Below are 16859 nucleotides of genomic sequence, written 5' to 3'. Positions count from 1 at the left end.
GCAGGAAAGGAAAAGGCAACTTGCACTCTTGGTATATTTGTTCTAAAATTAACAGAAGGAAGTCGTTATCGTAGTTGCCCTGTTTCTCTGTGCTTTGGTAGTGTTAGTTCTTAAGGTGCAATTCCAACGTATTCCAAGTTGCTACTCAAAAAGAACTTCCAGCCAGAGTTTTAAGGAGATTGCTGTGTTGACCTTGTACTGTGCTAGCATGGACTTTTCTTCATGTAATGGCATTAGGTCTCAGTCTTGACCTGGCACACCCCTACTATTTTGACTCTGTCTTAATCAAGTCTGTTAAAGGTTGTTTTACGATGCCAACAGCTGTGTTCCAGAAAATAGAACTATGCTACCAAATTTCTAACCTAACCCAGTGTTCAAATCTACCATTTCAAGAGTCAGACAGTAGGATTGTCAGTAAACTGTGCCCTGTTTGCTGTGCTTCTAGTAAATGTAACAATTAGTTGCTATAAAGTCCTATTATAATAACAATGCTAGTACAAAATACCTATTATAAGAGGTATCTTCTACTTTGAAATTGACAGGTGGGCAACATATCATTGTTCTCAGTTCTTAGATATTGTTTTACCTGTTCAAAAAAGGGCACAAAGCAGAAGCTTATTGGCTGCATAACCAGTCAGTAGGACTGTCTTTATCTCCAGGAGAAAGGATCTCTTTGCAGCCCTGTTGGGTACAGGCAGCATACATCACAAAAAGTTTAAGTTACCTGTACGTATATATTTGCATAACTAAAATATTCTAACAACACCATTAGTTCAAAAACTAGCTTTGGCATGGCGAGAGAAATAATCCAATCCACGATTCTGCTTCTTTAGCTGGATGAGTTCCCTCATTTCACACGTCTACATTCATCCATCTTCTGGCTCAGCCAACAGGATAACCGTATCTCATAAACTTGCATCTTTCTTTCACTTGTTAGAACATAACAGTAGTTCAGGTACTTTATTTCGGCTTTTTTCTTTTTCTTCTCTCCACTGTTTGCAACACGGAGTTCAGACGTGTTTCTTTACAATTAGGAACATTTTGTTAAATTAGGAAACCAATATGAGTTACACAAAGTACATTTTCATGGCAGAATAATGACTCGATTTTTACTTTCATTTGTTTCCAATTTTCAGTTAAGTATCACCACGTTGGTAAGCTGCTGAAGGATGGGGAGGAACCCACTGTATACTCTGATGAAGAAGAAAAAGATGTCCAAGATGCAAAGAAAGAGTAGAATGCAGTGAGGAACAGTCTATTTTTGTATCTTAAAGGATCATTTGTAACATTCCACTTCTGTTTCATAAGTTGCAGAAGCAACTGTGCTTACAAAAGGTCCAGAATTACAATGAATTATGTTTCTCCCAAGCTTCCTCTTCAAATCCAGCAGTAAATTAGTACAGGTCTAATATCTGTCTTCCTCTGAAAGTGCATAATAGGAAGTATGCACCAAAAATGTCTGTGCAAAAGTAGACTGCAACTTTGGCAATAAAGGACTATTACTGTTTTTATTCTGTCACTATTAGGGTTGAAATCCAGATCTTTTCACTAACAACCTAACACTGTAGACACAAGCATGAGAATAAGTCACAGAATCTGTGTGTAACAGATTCCACTGAATTTGGTTAGTGTTGGCTTCTGCAGGGTCTGGGCCTTGCATTGCAATCCCTTTAGAAAAGGGACTCTCTTTGTCCACAAAGCATCAAACTCATTTGTGGTGTTATATAATTCAACATTATGTCAAATAATTTGGCTTTTTAGGAGCTAAACAGGGCCTTACAAATGAAACAATAACTGCTTTAAAAAGCCAAGAGTTTTTGAGAAGTTAAATCACTTTTAGATACTTAGAAAATAAATAAGGACTGAAGAATACTTGATGTATTCAGTCACACAGATGCATTAATATTCTTTGTTTACTTCTGAAGCACCTCTTAAGTGTTACTTAGGTATTGACTGTAACTGAACATCCTTAAAAACTAGGTTCACTGTAAAGCATGACTTGGCAGGGCTATCGTTTGTTCACTTCTCTTCTTAGAAAAACTCTTCAAAGAATTTTAATAAAATGAAATTAAACAAGGAAAAGCAGCTAGTGATGATTTTTAGGCCTAAAGGAAGACTTGCTGGTGTGTCATGATTAACAAGTGCTCTGTACAAGTAATTTAACTAGCAGAAAAACGTTTATGGTCAAGGTAACTTACGCAAGTTCCCTGTACAAAATAAATAATGTAGTGTAAGCCATTTCCATGTCAAGGCTTTTGATGCTTTGGAATGTTGCTGCTAAAAGAAATGGCAGAATCTCATGCACAACCAGCAACAGACCTGACCACTGAATTGCTTTTATCTTGTTTGCTCTCTTAATCTGTCCATATTACTGGGTTTGCTCCATCCATGTCATCCAGTCTCCTACCAAAATGGGCTGGATGCATGGATTTGACCCAAGGAAAAATGTGAATGTGCTCCTTCATCACCCAAAATATGTCTTCAAAATTTATCGGAAATTTTAAGGAGGTAACTGATGATTTGCTGATCTCTCATACATGTGCTGCCTTGTCCAGGTGGTTCTGCGTGGGTGCCAAGGAGTACAGTTCCCATTACTTGGTTTTTCTGGTTTCACTCTTCTGCTGAGTTGTTTCCAATTGGGAACGTGACCAAAATGGTGAGCATGGTCCTGCGTGGGAAGGTACAAGTAGGCAAAATTGTTCAAAAGTGGAGTGTATTGTGCAGCAGGAGCTTTCATAAACAAGTTGACACTACATGTCAAAGTGCCTGAGACCAACTGCAGTGAGAACCAATGACTTTCCATCAGTCGTAACACTGCCATGGGGTTTTTCCCTGTCAGTTACACTGGGCCTTCAAACGAGCAGTGCAGTTGTTTGAGCCAGATTGCTTGTGTAGAGTTACTGTGTGAACTACCTAATGAAGGTCTAGAGACAAATAAAAGTCTTGTCATGACCTTTGTGTTGCTATTTTATTTTTAGAGACACTTATACTCTCTGCAAACTACTTCTAATGGTTTACCTCAAATCAGAAATGTGCTTTTATCAGTTTAAGGCAGAAAATAAAAGTCTTGCATAATGGTGGTGTTTCTTTTTATTTACTGCAATTGAAATTGATGGTTAATCGCCCCCAGTGTTACAAGTTTTACAGTCTTTCTCCAACTTCTTTCTTCTATTCTTCCAGAGTAGACTGTTCAAGCTGAATGCCTCTAAATGCAGCTCCATAGCATATTATTTTTTTAACAGATTATGAAATGTAGAACACATTCACATATATTTTACTGTTGCAAAAACAGAGTTAAGCATGAAAAAAGCCCAAGCAACTGCTGACACTGGGCAAAAGTTGCTCTGGAAGACCACGGTGTAGTGGAGCTAGGCAGGGCTACAGCCTGCCCTTCAGAAGGTCCAACACCAACTCTTATGTTAGTCAACAACATACCCTGAGGAACTGAGCACCGTTTTAAGTGCGTGTCTGTACAATACAATTTGATGCATCCTAAAGAATAAACAAACAGAAAACTGGCAGTAACACAGGACAAAGCTTAATGTTGAACACACGTGCATGAAGTTGCACGTTTCAGGGTAAGACCACCACCTTTTCAGAGAAAACCAAAATATTCATTGTGAAAGGGGAAGGCGTGTGTCATAAGAGCAGAGATTCCACAAACAGGCAGGCACACACTTTCTGCTGAAGTGCTGGAGAGCATGGATATCTTCTCATGTTTTCTACTGTTAATTGCAACTTGATCCCTTCAGCAATGACTGGCTGCAGTGACTAAGCAAAAAGAACCATGCCAGGTAGCTGAACAGTTTGTATATTAACCAAGGAGAGCACAATGAAAAGCTAAGTGCAGAGACTGTCATCAATCTCCCTTGTGAAGTGTTGAAATACCAGTTATTCAGGTGTCATGATAGCATACTTGAGCTCTGGCACAAATCAGAGCAATCGAGCAGCATCTCATATCCAACCAGTTGTGGCAAACTGTCACCTGCTTTGTAAAATTCAGAATTCCTTCACCTGGACACTGCTTACTCTTAATTATCTCTGCTAGCTCTCACTTCAAGTTGTGTTTACATTCAGGTTAGTAACGAATGCTTTTGCTGAGAGTTACATGGTTTTACAGAAAGTGAAATAAATGGGGAGGCATTCCTACACACTGTGTTCAATGTCCAGAATATGAAAAAGGCCATATACTATAAATGTATTATTGTTACACGTCAAGCAGGTGGACTGGTACAGTCATAGGCGTAATGTATTTCTGCTTCAGAAACTGTCTGTAGGACCGTGACTCGGATTTTGACTTTGGAATTCAGCACGAAGTACAACTGTCCACACAGTTCAGATAACAAAGCTCCAGATCAGGCAGCTCCCCCAAGGCTGATAGCACTAGCTCTGCTAGGGGGCATCTTCATTAGTTCTGTATGTGAAGTTGGAGCTGATTGCAAGGCCTGCAGTCACAGGGCCCTATTTCACTTACAAGTGTCACAGTAACATAAACAGCACTTACACAAAAATATATACATACCAGAAAAGCAATAACCAACACAAATAAAACCCCATCACCTCTTGAAACACCATCTCACTGTAACAGCATAAACCAAGCTCCAAGATAAGGAATTATACTAGGAATGTTACGTGCTCAACTATTTGAATGCTTTTTGCCTATTAAATGCTCAAATTATATACACATCCCTTAACTTTCCTGTTAGGTAAAACATTTATTCCTGAAAGCAACTGAAATTTAATTTACTAAGCTAGAATTGAAAAGAGTTTTATGTATGTTTAAGAATTAGCCGTCAAGATAACCAACACAATTTTACTGAACAGTTCAGCGTGTGGGAAGATGGGGCTTGAGTTAAGTGCACAGGAAGGAAAAGTGAGGGATTAATACTAAATATCCTACGAACAGGTTCTAAATAATCCCAACTCATAAAGAAAAAAGAAACACAAATTATATTTTGCTACAGAAGATACAGAGGTGTCTGTTTTAAGTAAGCATATTTTATTCACTAACAATGTTTTACACTGAATGAGGACTTGAAGACAAAGACTTGCTTTATCAATTCCAGTCAATACAGGTGAACACCAGAAGCAACTACAGAACTGGTGTATTTATTTGTTTATACTGACTAGTGGGAAAACAAATTGATAAGATCCTAGACATTTACACTGAAGGAAATCCATAGTTCCTCCTGTAGATTAACAAAACCAAATACCTTCTCATCCGTAATTGAAAGGTCTGACATATGGGAAAAGGGCACTTACAGTGCAGAACTGACTGACGAGGGGCAATTCTGTCATGTTTTATATGCAACTAGTGCACAGAGAAAAAAACAGCCTTGGTCCTGCTGGTGCAACTGAAACATTTCACATGGTTAACAAATACATTAGCTGATCTTTATTATAACTGTATAAAACACAAAAAAGGAAACTTAAAAGAGGCACGAATATTCTCTACAATAGAAATACTTCTGTCAAGAAAATAAGGCGTTTGGGGGGGGTGGTTGCTTTTTAGATAAAAGTAATTGGGTAACACTATTTTGAGTAGTCATTCGTGATCCTCAAAAGGCACTCAGCATCTGAACGTGTGAACAGAGGCAACAGGTAGAACTTGGCAGAGTGTGGCTCAGCAGCCTTTATGAATCACCAATACTGAACACTGGGAGAAAACCAATCTACCACAAACAACTAAAATTTTTTAAAAAATCATTATTTATTAGAGCAGAAGTTACAAATGTGGGTAATATGTTATATAAGGAAGGCAACATCATCACATTTACATACTGACACATAATAAATTAAGCATACTAAAATGAAAGTTGAAATAATTAGTGTATTGTACATAGAACTGGTCCTCTCTGTCTCACTATGGGACTTTGGCCCAGAGTAACTGTGAATGTCTCCTAAATACAGTCATCTGAGTAAATACAGATATAACTCAAGCTCCCAGACTGAGTTTTCACATTTTTATTTCCATGCAGCAGAAATTTAACAACATTTGACAATTCTTCTAGAAATTTTATGTAAGCTTAATTGTACTAAATAGATATCTCACTGCATGTGCCTTCAAAAGGACAGCTTCTTGAAATCTTGTGAACTTATCACATTCTTGCCTCTAAATTGGAGAGAAACAGATTTGAAGAATGGATTATTAAGAATAAGGAATTTGTTGGATGGTCACAGCCAGAGGGTTGTGGTTAATGGCTCCCATGTCCAGGTGCAGGCCAGTGACAAGTGGTGCTCCACAGGAGCTCTATCTTGGAACCCACGCTCTTCAACATTTTTATCAGTGATACAGAGAGATCAATGCACCCTCAGCAAGTTTTGTGATGACACCAAGCTGAGCAGTGCAGGCTGACACACTGGAGGGAAGGGATGCCATCCAGACAGACCTGAACAGTCTTGAACTGTGGTCCCATGCAAACCTAACCATGTTCAACAAGGCCAAGTGCAAGGTGTTGAACTTGCAGTGGGGGCAATCCCAGATACGTACACAGAGTGGGAGAAGAACTCCTTGAGAACAGCCCTGTGGAGAAGGACCTGGGGGTCCTGGAGGGTGAAAAACTAGGCGTGAGCCAGCAGTGTGTGCTCACAGCCCAGAAAGCCAACAGTGACCTGGGCTGCATCAGCAGAGGGCTGGCAGTGGGCAAGGAGGTGACTGTCTGCATCTGCTCTGCCCTTGTGAGGCCCCATCTGCAGTACTGCGACCAGGCCTGGGGCCCCCAGCACAAGGAGGATGTGAGGCTGTAGGAGCGGGTCCAAGAGGAGGCCATGAAGATGCTCACAGGGCTGGAGCACCTCTCCTCTAAGGGAGGGCTGAGGGAGCTGGGCTTGTTCAGCCTGGAGAGATCTCCAGGGAGACCACACTGCGGCCTTCCAGAACTTGAGGGGTGCAGGAGTGGGACCAGCTTTTTACATGGTCTTATAGTGACTGTGTAAGGAGGCAAGGGAGAATGTTTTTGAACTAAAAGAGGGGAGACTTAGATTAGATATTGGCAGAAATTCTTTACGCAGAAGGCGATGAGGCCTTCGCAGTGCCCAGAGCTGTGTGCACCCATCCCTGGAGATGCCAAGGCTGGGCTGGGTGGGCCCTAGGCAGGCTGAGCTGGGTGGGCAGCCAGCCTGCCACATGGGTGGGGCTGGGGGGGCTTTAAGGTCTCTTCCAACCCAAGCCATGCTTTGACTTTATGATTCTATGGGATTTTCAACCTGCATAAGTAGGAGCTGTCAACATGCTGACAGACATTGCTCTTTCACTGGCCAGCATTCAGAGCTGTGCTTAGAAAATCAGATTCTCAGAAGCACTACATCTAGCAGTTATTGTGAAATCCTTCCTTCCAAAGACCAGCAGGTTTTCAGAAACACTTTCAGAACTGTGAGTAGTAAACAAGTATTTTTCCACTGTGAACATTACAGTATATATTTTTTTCTTATTTAGAAATCTATTATTCTCCACCATTACACATAAATGTCCCCCACAGCTTCCAATTCCATCATTTTAACAATCTGATTGAGAAGGCACTTCATATCCTTGCTCTATGATTTATGTATCTATGTGCTTGTTGTTGTTTTTGTTTTTTTCTAGGGACTTGATATTACTAAGTACTGTATCTGTAAACGTAGGGAATTGTGTAAATATCAATCAGAGTTTATCTCTGAGATCTGAATCCATAAATCTTCAAATTCTTAGCAACTGGTCCACAAAAGCTTGTCTGGCCCTGGAGAAAATTTTGGTCCTTGCATCCAAAAGGTAAATAAAGATTCTGTTTCTGTGGCTTGCTACACCAGTTAGACAATTCTAACTGAAGGAATTATCTAAGGAAAAAAAGCCCAAGTATTTCCAATACCTTTTAACAGCTTAAGGGCTTTCTTCTTCCACTTCTACCCAGGAGCTTAAGAGCTATTATATAGTAGCTGTTCAGCATCCTCTTCTGGGCTCTGCTCCACAGAAAGTATCTGAGCAGGGGTTTGTCTGAATTATCTCAAGAGGAAAGAGAGGGCATCCTCTTTCATCTGCATCCATCTCTCTTCTCAATTTTAATTTCCTCTCATCTCCTGTAGATAAGTATATGAGAAAGTTACTTGAAATTAGTTTGTGAAGGGGGAGGGAGGGGAAGATATGGGGAAGTGGCTGTTAGGTAGCTGCCAGCAAACTTGTAAGCATCATACAATGAGAAAAGGCTGCGAATAACAATATTCAGAGATGCAGCACCTGCGTATGGAAATCAGATGATCACCTAAACTGAAATCCACTAACTTGAGACAGTACCTCCCACACAGATGCACGACATATTGAGCCACATTACAACTCTGTAGTGTTCTAGAGCATGTGGAGTTATTAGCATGCGTGTTATTATTAACAGAATAACCACCTATCTACCAATATTTTACCCAATATTAAGAGACTCCAACTGCAGCTGCTCGAAGTGTTTCTGAGCTGAACTGACAAAACCTTTAGCAGCAGTGCAATCACAGTCCTTTTGTACCACTTGCACATTCTGTTAAGCTTTTACAAACTCTTACCGTCCATCACTGTAAGAACTGTGGCAATTAATCTCACCTGCCAGAGAACTATGACTATCAATTGCATTCACCTCTGATTTACCTCTCACCTGTGCGCCGGAGTGTCTCCTGAAGTGGAAAGCAATCAGAAGCAGTAATGCCTGGTGCTGCGGTGCCTGCGTGAAGTGTCTTGAATTTCACTTTGTTGTGGAATGCTTTATTACATTTTCTTTGTATCTTTCTGAGTGACTCCAGCTGTATGCAGCTCTCAGCCTCTGAAAAGCCACATTCATCAGATAAAAAATCTGATGAAGAAAGGTTTTTTCTCTTTTTCTTCATTTTGTAAGTGTTTCTCTCCTCTTCTCTGAAATGTCTCTCACTTTTCTGTCCTTTATGTGTCAATTTACTGCTAGACCTCTTGCATGACTTTTCAAGGTTATGATCACACTGCCTAGCCAAGCCCTCCTGGGCAGAATTAGAACAGAAGTTACATTTGCTGCTTTCCTTTGTTTGACCTTCCAGAGTTACATTCTTGAAATAAACCAGTAATTTTCTCTCTTTCTCTCTTGCAGGCAAGCACCCTTTATTACAATTGCTGTAAATTTGTTCACTCCTTTCTACACTCCTCATTGCACCGCTGCATGCCTCACTGAAGTACTCAGAATCACTGATCTCTTCCAACAAGTCCTGTAATTTGTACGATCTACAAGTTTTGTATTGTTTGGTATCTTCATTTCTACCATCTTCTTGTTCAAATTCCTCATCACGAGCAGCAGCAGTGCAATCCGAAGAATGATTTGGTTCAGCATGTGATAAGTAGTCAACAGTGAGTGTGTCATTTCTCTGTATTTGCAACTTCTTTGCAAGCCTGTCTGCACAGGTCTTATTTTTCACCACTGTGTCTGTTGATTCAAATTCCCCAGCAGTGATCACTAGTCTACAGTTATCATCACTAACGCAATTTCTGCTGTTTAGATTCTGTACAAGACTCACTTCTCTGAAATGCCGACCTTGCTTGTTACACAAGCTGATGTGAAAACCACGACCATCACTGCACACCACTCTCTTCCACCAGGACTTGTTTGCAGAGTTTTTTGTCCCTAGGGAAACACGTTCATAGCTTGGTGTCTGATAGTAGTTTAATAAATAATGAATGAATTCATCGGTCTCATAAACCTTTTGCTTTCTGTAACCATCTTCAGACCCTGTCTGTGTGTGAACCACGTTCAGTGTTTGGCAGTCCCTTCCGTCTAGAGATTCAATGACCTTGCAGTCTTGAGTCACTGTAATCAGTATAGATCCACAGCCAAAGGAGTTGTATGCATCTCTGCCAGTCAATCTGCCAGAACTTAGAGCTGCAGCGGGGTCATTTAAAATTGTCTTGACTATATGAGAAGTAGATGCACAAAAGGCAGTCAAATCTCCTTCCTCACAACATAAGCTGCTACTTTTTTGGGTTAACTGACACTTAAGCTCTTCCCTGTGTTCCAAATCTTTGTGCATAAGATAACAGGAGTTAATCTGTTTCTGATGTATGGCTTTTAATGCTGCTTCAGAAAAGGAATCATCCTTCCTTACGCCCAGTGAAGGATCCACTTTCTGACTTGCCAACTGCACAAAATCCTTCAAATGAAAATTGGGAAAATGATTATGTATGTTTATTGAGCACAGAGAACTATAAAGTCTGCAAGTTGCAAACTCATAAATATGCAGTTCTACGTTCAGAAGAATTATAAAGGAGATAAATTTAGCTTAATTCAGAGCTTGATCACACAATCTCACTACTCCTAGGCCAGAACTAAAGATGCTTCTTTGTCTCAGAACAGGGCATTCTCAAGTAACTAAGACAGTTGTCCTTTCAAATAATTCATCTACCTCACTACAGTTGCTTCAGAAAACATTTATTGTTTGATTACTGCATCACAACCAGTGTTGTTTACAATAGAAAAATTACTAGATTTTTGTAGATAAGAATATTTTATTTAGACTAATTATTTTACTGTACATAGTTTTAATGGGTCCAAATACAACCAACCTAATGCTTTCCATGTGTTGAAACCAAGAAAATAAACGTTTATTTAACTCATCAAATTCACATGAGGGCTGCTCCAAAAGCAATGCCTCCTATGTTATCCTGTTGGCCTGCAGCATCAGAGGAGGATTGTGGTGGTATGGCAGTAGAGGCTGAACCTTCCCACCAATGACCTGTTACAGCGTGTGGCCGTGTGACAGATGGCAGCAGAAAATAATTTCTGACATGGGAGTGTGGATAAAGCAAAGGGGTGAAACTGAATTCCTCCACGCAGAAAAAAATGGGACCCACTGACATCCACCAAGGCTTGGTGAACACTGATGGAGACCAAACAGTGGATGTCAGCGCAGTGAGGGCTGGGTGGTGCATTTCAGCAGCGGTGACAGCGAAATGAAAGACAAACCATGTTCTGGATGGCCAGGCACAGCTGTCACACAACGAAATAAAGAACATCTTGATCAGCTCATCTGCATGAATCAGTTCATGTTGAAAATTAGTGATATGCAGCTGAAAATTTGCTCCATAAAATAGTGTCATTGTGCTCTTTCTGTCTGTCGTAGCTTTCATGGAAATAAATGGGAGACATGACTTTCTGAGCAACCTATGTAATTAATGCCCAAATCAACTGTTGTGGAGCCCTAAAATTCACGCAGAATGGCAAAGGTAGCCTCTAACTTTAACTCTTAGTGAATGGTGGACCTTTAGAAATCTTAAATGTTGAAAAATAGACTTGTTAAAAGCTGCGAGCTAATTTTTATGTAGCAAATGATGAAGAAAACGTCACGTTAGAACCCCTAAGATTTCAAACTTTTTCACCCCAAAGCACTAAAATAAGCCTCCAAACATGAATTTCTGTGTAAAACACTCCAATTTGTACCACTCCTCTGCTGACTTTCTCAAGATATTATCTAAGTCAATCAAATAAAACTTATAGCTTAGTGTTGGCCACAACACAGAAGCTGTTAGAAATGAAATCAGCGTAATCCATATGAACTTAGTTCTTTCACTTGCAGACCTGAGACCAAACATCAACCTTTACATTCCCACCCCTAATTTCCCTGTTTGCAATGTTGGATCAAGTCTAATAGGAGATGATGCAGTCCTTCCAGCCCTATCTTGATATAATATTGACAAGGTTCAAACAAGTATCAAAGTTTCTGAGTAGAATCACACCACCTTTGCTCCCAGGACAAACTGTCACAAGATTTAGACCTCAGGCCTTCTCAGTGTTCAGTCACTCCTAAGACATTCTTTCAAACAGCAATAAGACACCAAATGTCTACCAAATTACTCAAGCTCTAACAAACATCCTTCAAATTGTAAAATAGGTTTTAAAGTATTCTTACTTTCACATGGTTTAACAGCACTGTAAGCAGTCTGACAGACTCCGCTCTTCTCTGAGCTAGCAGGGATTTCCTTTCTTCCCATTCAGGCACATTCTCTGGCCACTGCTGTTCTTCAGCTGGTACTTTGTGCTGCTTTTGGGGATGCTTTTCATCTCCATCTATCTGCCTCTCCTCTCTTCTTGAGCTTAGCTTTCTTTTTTCTCTCTTGAACTTTTTGTTCATCATCACGTTTTTTTCTAGGTAATTATCAATATGGGACAATTTAGATGACACTTGTTTTACACTTGGAGTCCTGGGAAATTGGATGTCAGACTTTGAACTGCTAATAATAAGCAACCTGTCACCAAGAGCCCACATTTGACTAATAAGAAATGATGGTTGTTACAATAACATGTTTAAAGAAACAACACATGTTGATGACATGCATCTCACCGATGCACAACTTAGAACATAGTAGTTCTGTATTTACCTCTTCTAACGGTTTGTATTCTAGGGTTTTCTTTATACACAATGCCAAGAAGACAGACTCACATTATCTTTTGTCTCCAAGGACACAATCAGAACTGAGCATATGGATCTAACTCTTACCTTAACAAAGCTCCCCTACAGATTAGCATGAGGGTGACATTAAGAGTTACAAGACCACTTCCACTGTTATAAAAATTCAAGTTGAAGCTGCCACATTTTTTTGAAACCTTGTCCTGTAGGAAACAGATCTACTAAACAACCGACAAGATACGATATGGAAAACTCCAGAAAACTCAAGGAACAAAGTGTTCACACAAGTATTTAAAATTCCAATCTTTAAAGCATTTGAGTAAGAAGATATTCAATTAAAAACAGAAGCATAGCAATGTTTTCAGAGATCCAACATTTTATATACTATGTTAGAATCACAGAATCATTTGAGTTAGAAGGGATCTTCAAAGGTGTCTGGTCCAACCCCTTTGCAGTGAACGGGGACACCTACAGCTTCATCAGGTGCTCAGAGCCCCATCCAACCTGACCAAGTTCTATTTGTGCTACAGAACTGCCATAGCATTCTAAAATTCAGGGTGTTTTTTTGTTTTGTTTTGTTGGTTTTCTTTTCTTTGCTTTTCTTTAGACATGAAGGTGTGTAACATGGTTAATTACCAGTGACAGTGTAGGATGCAATACAAGCACACTACCCACAGCATCTAAGCTTTTATATAACTACTGTTACTCATATACAAAATTCAAAACCACTGCCCTAAAGATAACAACAATGAAAAAAAAACCAACGTGTAAAAGAGGGTGGAAGGAAAGGCAGAAAAAAAGTGCTCATTCCTAGCTTTGGACCTTACAGTCAAGTGGGAGGCACCTAGAAATGTACATTAACTTTACTTCAAACCATAAACACATTGATTTGTGATGCTGCAGCATAGAAAAATAGAAATAAATATATAAACAACACAAGAAATCAACCTCATGCAGAAGCTTAAGTCTTGGTGCAACCTGAGGGCAACAGCTCTCAGTTTCCAGAAGCATAGAATGGTCAAGTCTGAAAGTACCTCAGAATGTCTCTAGTCCAACCACTTTCTCATAACTGACTCCATCTGATGCCTTACACACTGAGTTAGGTTGCTTTTCTTTCCCACAGTAACACAAATTAAAAACTATAAGGATTGGTTCAAGTTCTTGGATTCCCGTTTCCTCAAAGCCTGGGTTTTTACAGTTGACAACTCCCTTCTTGGATGCCACTTGGTATGAAATAGTGTAACAAATCTGAAGAAACAGCTGATGGACATTCTCTAAAGTACAGCCTCACCTTTCAACCCTCTTCTCTTTTCCCTCCCCTTTTTTTTTTTCTCTTTCCTTTTTTTCAACTCCTGTTCTTGCAGCTTTAGTCTTTCCAGGCTTCTCTTTATGAATCCTTCCCTTAAGTGTCTGGTTGTATCAGAAGTCACCTGTCACAGAAGAAACAGAAGCAGACTTACTAATCCAGTTTGCCATCAGAACAAACACTGACAACCTACTACGCAAGGAGACATCCTAGGTAATACTAAATACTGCTGCACTTGAGAATTACTTTCTCTACTCTGGAAGTACTAGAATGCCTTCTGAAGTCAACACCGTAAGATGTCACTCAAGCTCAAACATCTAATCCTAAATAGAGCTGACAAGCTCTGGCCAAACCTGTTCTTGCAAGCTGTTTTGGAGACTCAAAGTTCAGCATGTTCAGTGAGAAGCTCCACGCTGTACAGTTCATGCAGTTCTGACAGTACAGTTCATGCAGTTCTGACAGAATCGCTTCACTTACACTCTGAGCAACATCTCTGGGATCAAATGCTTGTTTACCCAGTAAGAAAGTATGAATCCTACTGATGTACACTGCATTTTATCAGTTTCAAATGCCCAAATGTGAGCACATTAAAAGAAAACATTCAAGCAAGCTGCATCAAGGTGTATCTATTCTAGCAAAGTAAGTGATGTGAGGTATTATTTCCAGCATAGGGACAAAGTTTGGGGTTAAAGTTTAAATTTTCTGCTGGAAGAAACACCAAAATAGGCCAAACTGTGATTAGTCACGATGGACATAAGTTACTGGGCTGCTGAAATGAAGCCTGCAGACTGCAAACTCTCCTATAATGTCACCCTAAGCATAGCACTTAAGTAGATTTATCCCTCAAAACACTTAAGCAAAAAGGTACTAAGAAGAGAAAGGATGGTAGCCTTTACTAGTCTTGATCCAAGCACCCAGGCTAAGACAGCTGTTGCTTCATGCTAAACACTGAGACACCAAGCATCTTTCAGAGCATCTCTCCAGCTCCTGAGCTCATCTCCCAGTTTCAGTGCCACCCACACTGACAATATTTACAACTTTTAGCCTGCCCACAACTATTTTTCAGAGAATTGAGATTCCAATTTTAAAGGACTACAGATGTGTTAAGTTCATATGTCCACTGCAAATAGACCAATTTTAAGTTTTTCCCTTCACATGCTTAAGTGCCCCCGAAGTTTATAAAGAGTTTTCAACCGGTTTGCAAAGATCTCTCAGTCCTAGCAGAAGAACAAAAGTTAGCAAACCAAAAATGTGTTAAGCACCAGAAATGTATTTCCCATCGTGTAATTGTGTATGAAGCACACTGTTAGCTACTGAAGTTTTGCTGCTCTGCAGTGTGGCCTTTTGGAATCAGCCCTAACACACTAACATGCTGTTACCTTTAGGCTTTAGCTCTTCCAGGTTCACAAGGAATCTGACATTCAATGTCATTACCAAATCAGTATTTCCTTTTAACAACTCTGCTATGCTCATAACATCAGGAACACCTTTGCCCTTGCACTGTTGTTTATTACAGTAACTGTAGACTCAAGTGCCCCTTGCTACCTGCATGCCTTTCTTCTGTGATCATATGTTCTGATAATGTAATATTTGGAAAAAAAAAACAAACAAGCATTACTTAAATGTATTAAAAGCAACAAAGATAATGACCTGGGACTCTGAGGATCTGTGGCCAACTCTGCTGACAAATTCCTGTGAAATACATTCCCATCCCTCAGGACCTTAAAATAATACAATATTGTAGTACAAATTCCAACTAATTGGGATTGTAATAGACGACCAGTTCACTGCATTCCACTTCAGTTGTACACAATGACAAGCACAAAACCTGGCCATCATTGTGGACTCTTCCAGGAAGAGGCCTAGTCTTGATTTGAAAACACCAGGCTACAAAAATCTGCCACTTTCCACAGGCCATTTGTTCCATTTCTTACTCGTCCACCACAGAGATGGAAGCCATTTGCAGCTACTGATTTTTTGTCAGCCTTTCTCTCCAAGGTATCAGCATCAAGGTCTTTTTCATTTTTTGTTTTCTTTCCCCCTAACATGGTACAATTTAGGTGTATGTCAATAATCTTCTATAAAAAATACTTAAAGCTCTCTAAGATCTCACAGCCTCTCACCATGGGGCAGTTTTTCCAGCCTCTGAGCAACTCACTGTACTGTTCTACCAGTCTCCAACTTAAGTTGTATGACTCCCCAACCTGCACACAATATTGATTTGGTCAGTGCCAAACACACAGGACAATGTCAGTCCTTTAAGCCTACCTGCCATCACCACTGAAATTCACCCCCCACAATACTGCAATGGAAACCCCAGCTATTGCTAATATATTATAACCCCTTAGCACCCTCAAAGAAAACCACAAGGATACATCAGCAACTCTGAAAATGATTAGGCATCTATACTGTTCTTTTCACATTAACTTAACTACCTTTGAACACCCTAAAATGTGTCACGTAAGTTCATCCTCCAAACAAAATCAGCCTATAGGGAAACATTAACAGACTGGCAATATTTACTTTGAAACACTCTTGTCTGTATGAGTGAAGTGCAAATCGTAAGAATGATTTCAGTCGAAGATAGCCCTGAGATGTGCTCAGAGGACTGCTATCCTCAGCAGCTCTTACCAGCCCGTCTCCCAGCCGGCTGCTTGCTCCGGGCCCTGGGCCATCACAACTGTTTTTGAGACCACACCATCAGCTGGGCAAGGGATCTAGCTTGGGGGAAAGAGAAAAGGGTGTTTGGCAGGTCGCTTTTCAGACAGCTCCTGCTCCTGTTACAGCACCACTTCATGAGCAGTCCAGCTGAAGGAGAGCGTGAGGCAGGGGAAATTCCTTAATTCTGCAAAGGCAGATAAAAACAAATCCTACCAGCAACGTGGCAAGAGGATGTGCTGATCTGTAGCAGCAGCACGGAAACGCATTTGCCGGTCACTTGGTGAAGTTTCAACAAGAGACTAAAACGCAGAGGGCTTTTCAATAGGCGCAGCCGGTTTACCCAGCTCGCCCCGCACAAAACCGAGGCGCAGGGCTGACCAGAAGCACCGCTTGCCGCTGCGGTACCGCACGCACTCGCTGCAGAAGGAGCGCTTTAAAGCGAACGCGCCCGGCACGCTCGATGGCGGGAGCTGTAAGGCCGGGACGAGACGAACCCGAACCGCCCCCGCGACGAACG

General features: G+C 40.5%; 1 protein-coding gene across 4 annotated transcripts; it reads right to left on the bottom strand.

Moving 5' to 3' along the window:
• Positions 1-7571: 7571 nt before the first annotated feature.
• On the bottom strand, positions 7572-16853 carry LOC104912214 (A-kinase anchor protein 17B). 4 transcript variants are annotated; one of them, XM_031554706.1, is made up of 5 exons: positions 16556-16853; positions 16313-16402; positions 11878-13805; positions 8610-10122; positions 7572-8052 (listed from the first exon to the last, which is right to left on the bottom strand). In XM_031554706.1, the coding sequence occupies exons 3-5, from the start codon at positions 12232-12234 to the stop codon at positions 7916-7918; spliced, it is 2007 nt and encodes a 668-aa protein (XP_031410566.1). In that variant the 5' UTR covers positions 12235-13805; positions 16313-16402; positions 16556-16853; the 3' UTR covers positions 7572-7915. The 4 variants fall into 4 exon arrangements, with proteins under 4 accessions (XP_031410566.1, XP_031410567.1, XP_031410565.1 ...); XM_031554707.1 differs by having other exon boundaries at positions 16313-16398; XM_031554705.1 differs by having other exon boundaries at positions 16313-16853.
• Between the last annotated feature and the right edge of the window lie 6 nt (positions 16854-16859).

Source organism: Meleagris gallopavo, chromosome 9, assembly GCF_000146605.3.
Source record: "Meleagris gallopavo isolate NT-WF06-2002-E0010 breed Aviagen turkey brand Nicholas breeding stock chromosome 9, Turkey_5.1, whole genome shotgun sequence".
NCBI lineage: Eukaryota > Metazoa > Chordata > Aves > Galliformes > Phasianidae > Meleagris > Meleagris gallopavo.
Note: the sequence above shows the minus strand (reverse complement) of the source record. Positions and strands in the feature narration are given on the sequence as shown.

Coding starts and splice junctions, on each gene's coding strand:
- LOC104912214 (XM_031554705.1), bottom strand. CDS start 12,234: ATGTGGGCTCTTGGTGACAGGTTGCTTATTATTAGCAGTTCAAAGTCT. Junction 10,123..11,877: donor TGCTGTTAAACCATGTGAAA/GTAAGAATACTT, acceptor TTTCATTTGAAG/GATTTTGTGCAGTTGGCAAG. Junction 8,053..8,609: donor GGAGACACTCCGGCGCACAG/GTGAGAGGTAAA, acceptor ACTTATCTACAG/GAGATGAGAGGAAATTAAAA.